Here is an 11364-nt window from a genome sequence, read left to right as displayed (position 1 = left end):
TGATGTCCACTTAGTTTCCTCTAACCACGAACACAAAATGACATCACGTGCATGTGAGATGACAAAGAAGGCGTTAACCCTGTCCTTCATTATAATGTGTTTGCTCTGTGTTGATTTCTCAAAGTCTATTCATAAAACAACATGGAAATAGAGAATCCCAGGCTCCTGACTGAACAGCAGGTGATGATATCAGTAATGTGACTAAAAGCAGAGACCTTATAATAGCATAAATGACAGTTTTTTGACATCGTCTTGCTGAAAGTAATTGGCTCATTTTTATTTATTCATGTCGTGTCTTCAGAGTAATGACACCACGTTTAAGGCACTCAGCGTATCCATCATAAGACTCTCATTTGGAGAGAATGAATAGAAATGTGTGCACAGGAAACCGACAGGTCCACTCACAGTTCACTCATAGAAAGATGTTTTACCCTGAGGACACATGGTAAATAAATTACACTAATCCATATTTACCAACAAAATCTTAATTCAATCTGTTAATGGTAATACATGTGATTGTGTCATGCTTACAGTATGTGCTTTTTATCATGGCCATCTTCCTTAAAGTCCACCTATAGTGCCACCTGGTGTCTTTAGTCTCCACAAATGACTTCTTAGAGAGGATTTTGAAGTGTTTATACCGAAGCGTTGCCCATAATCTTCTTATAAACTTCACAAACAACATAACAAAGAAAATATACCCGTTCCCGAACTGGTTGAGATGAGATGAGATGAGAAACTTGCGTAAATATTCCATGTTGCTCCACCTGATCAATAAGACACTTAGTTGTTTATTTGTTTCTTTATTTGTTAATTTATTGTTGCTGATATTTCGGTGGGCCAAACTGCATGTTCAAATGGTGTATTTACAATTTAAAATTAAGAAAAAGGAAAAGTATATTTAAACACTTAAATAACAATAACCACATGTTGACTTTGACGTGCAACTTCTCAGTGTTCAGAGCTCCGTGTTAGAGGGTTAATATTAAACTTGTCCTAGTGCCATGTATAAATGTACCTCGCTATTATTGTGCATTCAATACTAAGCTATTGAAATAATACACAGGTTCATATATATTTTTTTAAGGAACAATGAGTAGAGTGGCCGTGCCACTGCCATTTATAAACATATCTTGTTAATCGTGCATACAAGCTTTTCAAATTGATGTTTTTATTTTAAACAGGAATGTGGAATTGAAAATGAGCGATAGCGAAGTGTTCCAGTGCCGTGCATAAAGATATCTGTTATCCTTAGCCATTCAAATTGTTGACACATGACAGACCCCCTGTAGTACCTCTGCGGACCCCCTAGGTGTCACACACCCCCTGTTGAAGACCTCTGCTCTAAATGATTGTGAGAGTGAATGGTTGTTTGTCCCCGTGCTGAACTAGTGACCTGTCCAGGGTCACCTTTTGCCCTATGACAGGTCACTATGTACATGCATGTTTGATCAAATATGACTCATCCTGTTTTGTTAAGGTTAATCTTGTATGAGGATGTGATACATTATGAGCCAAAGATACTCTTTAATTTCCTGCTGGGATGTGTGTGAGGCTGTGACTTGACAATACCCTGAGGACCTTTCAACCTATTCAATGCAAAATGTGACTTAACCTGCAAACGCACAAAGACACCTAATCAGTCCACATCTATTCTTTCCCTGCGGCGATCTGTATGTCAATACTGTCATGAAAGGGATCAGTCAAGTAGGAGAATTTCACACAGTTGCACAGGTGGATACTGTTGACCTTTCCGGAGGGTTCGGTACACTGTAATAAGCTGTACCGATAAATGATGTAGATGGTGCATGAGGTCTCACATGCTGTGTGGTTAAATATTTGGGAAAAGCGCACAATAGGTGTTGTGTGCGGCCAAAATATTCATCATCCTGTTTGACGTGTTTGTTTTGTTTTTTTAAAGTGTGCACCATTTTATGGGCTCTGAAAACAAGATGATGTAGGAAAAATAGCAGGTTTGCTATAGTGAATACATTTTCATTTATATATATATATATATATATATAAGTGCATTTCTAAAGTAACATTTTTTTTTAGAAAGAACCAGAAACACTGTCAACTTCACTAGTAGAATCATAAACTTTTTAAACTTAGTTATTATCTATTGAAATGATGACTCACACAACATTTCATTTTTTATTTTAGTTGTAATGATGTATTCACACACTCAAGCACTGATTTTTCTTTTATTAGAATATACTTTGCCAAAATCACATACTAACTTTTAGCAGTTTTGACGTTTCTTAAATGTCTGTTAGTGTAGTTACAGGTTTTGTGGAGTTTTATTTTATTTTAGTACAATACGGTTTCATTACATCATTACAATTTTTATTACACTGCATGTGTAAAGTTTGTTTTACTACTTGCCACAATAGTTGTTTATGGCTCCAGGGGAGCGAGTGATGTCACTCGAGTTACCCTCGGTGTCTGAAGAGAAGGGGTTTTAAGTGCAAGAGATCAGTTGTTACAAGCCAAAAAACAAACAAACAAAATGTTTAAGATGATTAACTATTACACTAAAATGTCAGCTTGATTGTCAATATAATAACACTTACACAACAAATAGATAGACATAGATAGATAGACCCCACGTGGTTCTCAAGCACCTGCATGTAATGCCCTTAGACCAGTTGAAGGCATTTTTTCCCCTCAAATTTTATATTTTATTTTATTTGTTGTGTAAAATAGCATACATTCTCAATTAAATGTGTGTTATAATGCCCCCTAAATTTTACCAGACCAATTTTATTTTATACAGTAGCTAACATGTCGAGTAGGCCTAATAAAGGTCCAGTGTGTAAGAATTATGGATGGGCAATCCATGCGAAACATATTTCTAAATTCATATCAAATAATTAGCCGAATAATTGTCCTGAGCCATTGGTTAATGTGACAATGTCACTATACCAAACTATAAATATGTCATAACTTGATACATAAATGACATAAATTTCTGGCCAAATGCGTTCAGTGACACAGAAATTTTTTTTTTTTATGTTTTCTCCATAGACTATGCATTACATAGACACCTCACAATCACAGGTATATACTCGCTGAGACCCTTCTCATCTGATCTGATGCTGAATACAATACAGTTTCAGTTTCTATAAAAAGCAGGGAAATTGCCCTTTATGTCAATGAGTAATCAAGTTTTAACCCTTCGCGCTGGTAAATTGCTGTGGGAATTATACACAACTCCTTATATGGACATCCTGGAGGCGTGTGTTTACAGGTCACATCTTCAGGCTTTAAAAATGTGTGGTTTTTTTTTTCATCTTTTTAGGTGTTGCTGATTTTTTTTTTAAACCAGGAGTACACAGGTGAAGTTTGAACTGTGACATATTTCCAAATTCACAAAGTACTTTTTTGGTCAGGTGTGCTTATATAGTTGGTGAATTTCATCAGATTGCCTCTAAGTTGTGCTGAAAAAAATAAGAGAAGACTCTATATATTATATATATACGTATATACATGTTTATAACATAGTAATGGAAAAAAAAGCAGCCTGAAATTCTCTGTGTTGTATGGGTGAAAAAAAAGTCGATTGATTATTCGATAACCATGACGCGTCCCTACAGAAGAATTACAACATTAAAACCGCCATAGACACATGGCAGCACAAGATGGCACCAGTAATACAAGACCCTTGCTTAGAGTTCATATAAAATGCATATTCTAAGGTTACAAAACTAAACATTTTTCAAAATTATTATTAAATTATATTATTATTTAAAGCCATATACACCACTTTTGGAAGGATATGATAATTTATGCAAGATATTTTACCATTAAATACACTGCACCTTTAAACATCTGCATGAGTATATGGTTATTATTATAAGGGGGAAAATGAAATGCTATATAGGCATAGTGCCCAGGCCCTATAGCGCCCCCTAAGGTGAAAAGTAAGCCGAAATTAAGTTGCACTGGACAAAAAAGTTGGCCTCAACTCAACAGGAAGACAGCCACTTTGAATTCTGACGTCCATTTTGGTGATGTGTCAGTTTGTACCACACATCAGAGGCAAAAATTCATTTTTTTATTCTTATTCTTCTTATTATTCTTAGTATTATTGTTATTATTATTATCATTATTGTTGTTGTTATTGTTATCATTATGTGGGGATGCCTGTTTTGCACTGTGCATGCCACTGCTGTGGACATCTTCAAACTTTTCCCCCCCACACTGGCTGCAGTTTCCCCCTCTGCGCACACGCGCGTTGTGACGGAAGCCATTACTCATAAGTCCCCGTCCATCATCGTGAAATGACGGTGACAATCCTTGGGCAAACATTAAGCAATGGCCTAATAATTACAGGCTTTATAGATGATCATTTGTCACCGTCTTTTTTCCTCATGGTACTTAAAAGCGCCGCTGACGCACAGCTGTGTCAGGGACGAGGGGCCACTTTAACTTTCAGCATTTTGTCGTTGGCATCAAACGCTCCGGGGATTGGTTCTTATTTTCTCCGTCTCTGCAGCATCGACTCACACTCGCTCACTATGTTGGAGATTTAAAGTTAGATCGAGCTTTTTACAACTGGAGCAACTTTTAGGACTTGACTATTTCATAAACCTGCTGTTTTAGATCCGACATTCGTCTCCTGATAACATGGGCGAAGGGTCCTTCCGCCTTCCATTAACTTCCAGACCAGTGTTGCCACTTTTTATTCTGCTGGCTTCATGTATCTGCGTGTTGAACTGTTCACAAAGTCCAGCTGCAGCTATCGTTGGAAAAATCTACCCACGAGGCAATCACTGGGCAGTAGGTAAGGGAAACTTTCACATCAGATCGAAAATATTTGTTGAATTTAAGTATTTTAATAGTTGTTTTATTCCACAAAGATGCATAAATAGTCAAATTAAAGTTAAATAGCAAATTAACCCCTATAATGTTTGATTCAGAACAATATACTGAACCCAGCACATCCATACATGCGTAATGAAATTATTATTATTATTATTGTTGCAGTTTTTTCTGACTGATAGTTGTGGTAAACCTATCTGCAGTTAATCAGAGTGTAACTGATCAATTTTCATGCATCTCTGTCCAACGTTCCAGGTCATTTAATGGGAAAGAAGAGCCTGTCTGAGCTGCAGGAAATGAACCGTGACAGTGACTACCTCACACCCTCCGACACAGAGCTGGGTCAATATGAGCCACTGATGAAGGCTCTGATGCAACAAAGGAACCAAAAGCAGAAGCCACAACCTGCAGACAGGCTGATGCACCTGGACAGCAGCTGGAGAAAAGAGAACAAATATCTCAAAGAGGTCAGTCCTTAGATCTTACCTGCTTCTATCCATTTACCAGTATAAATGATTGTGCTCTTTTCCAATGTCTGTAATAGGTGTCAGACCTCCTCCTTCTGGCTCTGAGACTGCGAGGCAATGACTCCACTTGAAGGCAAGATGGATCATGTTTGAAGAAACATCTAATCCACTAAACCCTTGCCCTGTAATCCATACTGAAACGTGTTTTTTTCTGTTGTAAGAAAATGAAGTTTATTTAATCATTCATTTCAACTTTCTGATTATGACAATCATGTTGGATTGCTGACTGGCCTGTATAAATGTAATGTGTGTGATATCTGCACTGGCATTGCTTCATGATAATTTTACACTCACTCTACCAGTGCAGTAACTGGCTTGTACCACCAGATGGCACAAAATATACATTTTTGGAAGAAGTAGGGGTTTACTTGATCACCGATTCAAGGGAATACAAATCACTAGAACATTTGAATAGATTTTTCTGTCCAGAATAAAGAAACACACTTTAAAGACAGTAGGATAGATGACGAGAAGGACTTCTGTCAGACCCTCACAGGTTACACACAATATCAAATATAATAATTGGAATGATTTGGCTCCACACATCTTTCTTTTAGGCCGAATGACAGTCTTCTGTCATATTCGGTGATACACTTTCACCCCCCATAATTATCTGCCTAATACCAAGAGTGAATGAATATGAAATTAGTGGCCTGATAGTTGATGCCATTTCTTTATAACACACCCTTTGTGTTCAGTAATGCTGCCTTAATTCAAATATATGTACAACTGCAGAAAAGCCTTTGAAAGCCTGCAGCCAAACCCCCCCCCCCCAGACAAACTTCTCCACATATTCACTCTTGTCAAAAGGCTTTTTTCCCTACAATTTTTTTTTAATGTTATTTACCTTATTCTCATCTGTTGAGTTTGTACATATTCCGTCTTATACATATAGTGCAATTAATGATGTCCACAAATCACTCCAGGTCATAAGTGCCACTCTTTTATATACTTACTAGTGAGTCATAATCATTAAAAGACTTTACTGACAAATCTGCGTGGTTCAAATAGTACTCTCTCTTTTTTTGGTTTTATATAAAAAGTGTTTATTATATAAAGAAAGTGTTCACATCTGATAAAGTGTTAATGATTACAAACAACACGTGGAGATTGAGAAGTGCTCCATTTTTACGACAGTGGAATAAATACACACTGGTAGAAATGGAATCTGTAATTCTGTATTTGTCATATATTGGCAACTAAACAGCAGGTGAGAACAAAGCTGGTCTGAATAAACACAAAAGGTAAACAGTGGTGTCGGTTGCAGAGAAGATACAGGAGAAGGAAAAACACATTAGGAATTGTAAGTTGTACAGTAACTTCATAATATGTGTCAAAACTTTTCAGAGGGTCAACAATGTCTGTAATCCTAGATGGAAACTGTGCTCCTCACTTTTCATAAAAACCTTGTCATCAGGAAGAGGAAGTCAGTTTTCCAAAAGAAGCACTAATGTCCATTTCTGATGTCCGCAGCATCACCACGTCTTCCCAATAGACTGGATGTGCTCCTTCGCCTTCATCCTCAGTGAGGCAATACTAGAGTTCCTTGGATCAGCAGAGCACTGGTATGCAGGCGCTGTGGGGCACATAGAGCTGATGTGGGGCAGGTGAGGACTCTGTCCCAGAGCTGGGCAGCTGAGGAAGGAGGCTGGCAAGGAGGGCATGGAGGGCGGAGGAGAAGGGGTGTAGGCTCCCGGGAGACCCTGAGAGCTGCTGATGAATCCCGGGAGGGACTGCAGGGAAGTGGAGCTGGTGATGGGAGTGGAGAGCCAGGGGTCCAACTGCAGACCAGAGCTCAGCGTGCTAGTGGGAGAGCGGTTCAACGAGAGCAGAGAGGACGAGGTGTCCTGGAGCTGGATGGAACTCACCTCCAGCTTCTCCTGCCGACGCCATTTGGCCCGTCGGTTTTGGAACCACACCTGGTAGAAGAGAAGAAAGTGGCAGGTGTTCACTTTTATTTTAATTCAAACTTCGAGCTGCAACTAAGGATTATTTTCAAAATCGTTTAGTCTGACGATTATTTTCTCAATTAATTGGGTAATTGTTAGGTGCATAAAATGTCCTTTTTTTCTTTTTTTTTTAAACCTGGAAGTGATGATGTTCTCAATTTTGGGTCCACAAACCAACATGATTCAGTTTTAATAATTTCTTCCTCATATGGAGCAAAGACACCAGAAAAATATTCACATTTAAGGAGCTGAAAAATCAGAAAAGCTGTTTTATCATCAAAATACCCTCAAACCTATTATCAAAATAGTTGATGATTAATTTTGTCAATCGATTAATAATTGAGTAAGACAAACTTCAAATCAAAACAACTTCATTTATCCCAGTAAAGGCAACTGGAAGCTGCAGCTCATCACAGATTAACACACGAAAACAAGCTTAAAACAAACAATGTAACCTGAACCAATAGAATATATATTATGTAAATGATAATATAGAATTTACAACTAGTAAAATATAAGTCCAGAGATGAGTAAAGTTGTGTTATACAATCAGTGATGACACACTGAAATGTATTAACTTTATGTATTTGTGACTCCAAAATAAGTGTAATTAATGCCAGTTAATTACATTATATTATATTTTTAATTTTTTAAATGTTTTAAAAAAAATGCACAATGACAAAAAATAATAATATAAACATATTATGCTTTTATTTTCTGGTACTCTACCTGCACTCGGACCTCCGGTAGATTGACTTTCATCGCCAGCTCCTCCCTGCTGTACACGTCCGGATAGTGTGACTTCTCGAACGCTCTTTCCAGCTCGTGCAGTTGGAAGGTGGTAAATGTGGTTCGGTTCCGTCGGTGTTTCTTTTTGGGGTTTTCGTCGTCGGACAGTTTGCCGTCGTCTCTGTCCGGCGAGTCCGGGCACACTGACGCGTCAGCGGCGCCGCCGGCACAACACTCACCTGTGGAGGGCAAGAAAGTGAGAGTCAAATATTCATATTATGAAACAATATACATTACATACGTTTACTTATATGCTTTATATAGGGTTGAAACAAGTGGCCCCAAAGCATTGTCATGATTAATAAATAAATAAATAAAATCACGGATCAACTTGACGTCAATAAAATGTCATATAATTTAAGATTGTTTGAGTCCAGAGTGACAGAAAAAAACAGTTGAACATTTTGTTGAACAAAATGTTTTATCGCAATATAAATTGTTATTGAATTACTGCTCAGCCTTATATCAACTGTATAAACCAACTGTACATTTAATCAGTGATGCTGATCAATTATTTTTCTATTCTAAATGTTGTAGCTCAACAATTCTACTACTACTACTACTAATAATAATGATAATAATAATAATAATAATAATAATACTAATAATAATGATAATAAATAACTCCAGAGTAAAAAAAGAAACAAAAATGAGAATACGCGTGACGTAAAATAAAGTGGTCGTTTTTTAAAAAAAATTCAACAAATCCAAACTTTTGCGCGCACACTTGGCTCTCCCGATTGTGCCATTTGGAGAAACGCGCTGGATCCACTTACTGTCAAAACTGTCCGAGTACAGACTTTTCTTCACCGAAGTCGTGATCACGTTCCCGTTGCGCTCCGCATCTTTGAGCTGCAGAACTTTTCCGCTCATGCTGTAGGTTGAGGCTGACTTGTGGAAGATGGTGTCCTCTTTAACTCCCAGTATAGCCTCGATGCTGTGGACCGTGGACGGGTTGTTCCCGTGACTCTGGAGCGAACCTGCGGAAGCAGACAGGCGCTCATCCATCATCATGACTTGGGAGGTTGATCCAAGAAGCCACATTTGTCGTTGAAGTAACAAAAAAAAAAGAAAGAAAAAAAAAAGATGGTAAAAAAAAAAATCACCACAACTTCTCTCCAAATAAATGTGCGGGGGTTTTATCGTGTTTGATAAAGTTGTGGATTTCAAATTATAGCCTGGGGGATGATGGAGAACACCCGATACATCCGTCCTGCCCTGTGGTTATGGAGCATCTTCAGAAGGGGCTTTTTAAAGTAGCGCCCCCTGCGCGACCCCCTGCTCGTGCTGCACGTCAGAGAGAGGACGTCCTTTTCGATTTGGCCTCGCTGGATTTAGGGGTTTGGATTGTGCGCCTGTGCGGCCACCGTGCAGCCGCGCACCGTCTCCTCTCACTCTCAAGTGCATCAGCCAGTCGCTGCTGGCTCTTAACCATCTTACATAAATCTTAAAACCATCTTTCCACTCCTCCAGATGTCATGTCATGTCAGTCTGTCTGAAAAAGAAGAGGAAGATTAGGCGAACAGATTAAGGTACAACAAAATCATAATTCCAAGATTTATGATCAGAACATGGATTTCAAGATGACAGCTTAAGTGTCAACAAATTGTTGCCCAAAATGTTAATTTAGTTGAGGAATAATTTGTTGACCCAAAGAAAAAAATGGACACAAAAAACAAACAAGTGTAAATGGTCTCTTTAATTCAGTTAACTTGATTCAATTCCTAAACCAGACTTAAACTAACCAGTCCTTACAGGTGTTGACTCAAGCAGGGTAACAAAGCCCAAACAATAACTATTACCACTTAACAGCAAACAAAGATTGACCGCAGAATGGTAATCCTGCTTAAGGGGATTACATTATTTTTACTCAAAAGGGTTAAAAGCCTTAAAACTATTTAGGTTTTCCCAATCACAGGAGGTGACCTTATCCTTTGTTTGTCTGAGAGGAGAGGAGGGGCGGGGGTGCAATCTCAGTCTTGATGATCACCAAAAGTTAATCTACAGCAAAACCTTTTTCATAAATGGCTGAACATTTTAAGATATTTGCAGCAGTGCTAAAGGAAACATCCGTATCACATCCATTCAAGCATTAAATATATGGAAAATTGCAAAATTAGAGTTTGAGAGTCATTTTAGTCTCTAAATGGATTCCTGAGTTTAGATGAAAGTATATCATGTGCCATACGCTGTGTACAGAGTTGGTTTGTAGGGTTAATGGTGATTAATGGTGCACCTGTTGTGTCATATAAATTAATATTATTAAATCAAAAGAACCGCTATTACACTTTCCAATCTGTATCTGTAATATAATTCAGGATTACAATATTGATACTGATAATATCACTGAAGGTACTTTACTGGACGATTGTTTTTATAATTTATTATTTTGTCCCATTTTCAAGGACAACACAGCTGTACTGCAGCAGGCCTGTGATGAATCTCAGTGCACCTCGATAGACGGCATCCACCAAGAGCAGAGATTGAGCAGAGGCATTCATGAAAAATGGTATCTCCATAATCAAGAAGAAGGCAAGAAGGTGGCAGCAACAAGCCGTTACCTAGCATTAAAAGAGAAAACAGGATTTTTCTTTTCAGAAGAAGAAAAGTCAATGTAGGGTTTGAAAGAAAGTCATTCATCAGCTACCACCAAGGTTTTTATAAGAGGCCACAATAGGGGTATTCTGAGCAGATGTAAAGGAAGGAAGAATTGTTTGCCCCTTTTTACCAGAAGACAACAATATTGAGGGATTACGAGGGCAACAGTACTTGACTGCACAAAGATGCACAGATGCATTTGACATAGATCGTGAAAAGAGTCGGTCCTAAGACTGAACCTTGTGGCACACCTTTACTAATGTTGAGAAGGCTCAAAGAAAAACCACTGAGCTGCAAGCAAACCGCTCCACATCACTCGAGCTATTTCACACAGCTGAACCTATGTCCTTACACGCACATCTCTAATGTGGTGTAATATGGATGTGTAATATAATTTCATTTATAGTGAGTATCAGTGTTTAGGGTGGTTTAGTTAAGGATACATTAACATGTCACCACTTGGATCTAGCACAGTAAATGTAACCATCACATCAGCCATTTTTCCATGACTCCCAGGTACTCCCTTCTCAGTATAGCCAGTACTTGTAGCTATTTAGTAGTTGTTTTATTAAATTATTCTAAATAATTCAGATAGTTGATTTTAAAAGTGTCACTTTTTAATCCACACCTGCACACCTTTAGGCAATAACTCACAAAACTCATGAACATATCTCTTC

General features: G+C 38.1%; 2 protein-coding genes across 3 annotated transcripts; one reads left to right on the top strand and one right to left on the bottom strand.

The window, feature by feature from the left end:
• Positions 1-4040: 4040 nt before the first annotated feature.
• Positions 4041-6344, top strand: grp (gastrin-releasing peptide). The gene is made up of 3 exons (XM_058616547.1): positions 4041-4786; positions 5080-5291; positions 5369-6344. The coding sequence occupies exons 1-3, from the start codon at positions 4630-4632 to the stop codon at positions 5420-5422; spliced, it is 423 nt and encodes a 140-aa protein (XP_058472530.1). The 5' UTR covers positions 4041-4629; the 3' UTR covers positions 5423-6344.
• Positions 6345-6515: 171 nt separating this feature from the next.
• rx3 (retinal homeobox gene 3) lies at positions 6516-9322 on the bottom strand. 2 transcript variants are annotated; one of them, XM_058616546.1, is made up of 4 exons: positions 9196-9322; positions 8866-9069; positions 8030-8268; positions 6516-7270 (listed from the first exon to the last, which is right to left on the bottom strand). In XM_058616546.1, exons 2-4 carry the CDS (start codon positions 8960-8962, stop codon positions 6827-6829), a joined length of 780 nt encoding a protein of 259 aa, XP_058472529.1. In that variant the 5' UTR covers positions 8963-9069; positions 9196-9322; the 3' UTR covers positions 6516-6826. The 2 variants fall into 2 exon arrangements, with proteins under 2 accessions (XP_058472529.1, XP_058472528.1); XM_058616545.1 differs by having other exon boundaries at positions 8866-9322.
• Between the last annotated feature and the right edge of the window lie 2042 nt (positions 9323-11364).

Source organism: Solea solea, chromosome 19, assembly GCF_958295425.1.
Source record: "Solea solea chromosome 19, fSolSol10.1, whole genome shotgun sequence".
NCBI lineage: Eukaryota > Metazoa > Chordata > Actinopteri > Pleuronectiformes > Soleidae > Solea > Solea solea.
Note: the sequence above shows the minus strand (reverse complement) of the source record. Positions and strands in the feature narration are given on the sequence as shown.

Bases quoted from the DNA above. Each gene is read 5' to 3' on its own strand.
- rx3 (XM_058616545.1), bottom strand. From the start codon at position 9,133: ATGTGGCTTCTTGGATCAACCTCCCAAGTCATGATGATGGATGAGCGC. The intron at 8,269-8,865 runs GTAAGTGGATCC...TGCCCTCCACAG, and splicing joins GTACTCGGACAGTTTTGACA to GTGAGTGTTGTGCCGGCGGC. The intron at 7,271-8,029 runs GTAGAGTACCAG...CTCTTCTACCAG, and splicing joins TACCGGAGGTCCGAGTGCAG to GTGTGGTTCCAAAACCGACG.
- grp (XM_058616547.1), top strand. From the start codon at position 4,630: ATGGGCGAAGGGTCCTTCCGCCTTCCATTAACTTCCAGACCAGTGTTG. The intron at 4,787-5,079 runs GTAAGGGAAACT...CCAACGTTCCAG, and splicing joins AGGCAATCACTGGGCAGTAG to GTCATTTAATGGGAAAGAAG. The intron at 5,292-5,368 runs GTCAGTCCTTAG...TGTCTGTAATAG, and splicing joins AGAACAAATATCTCAAAGAG to GTGTCAGACCTCCTCCTTCT.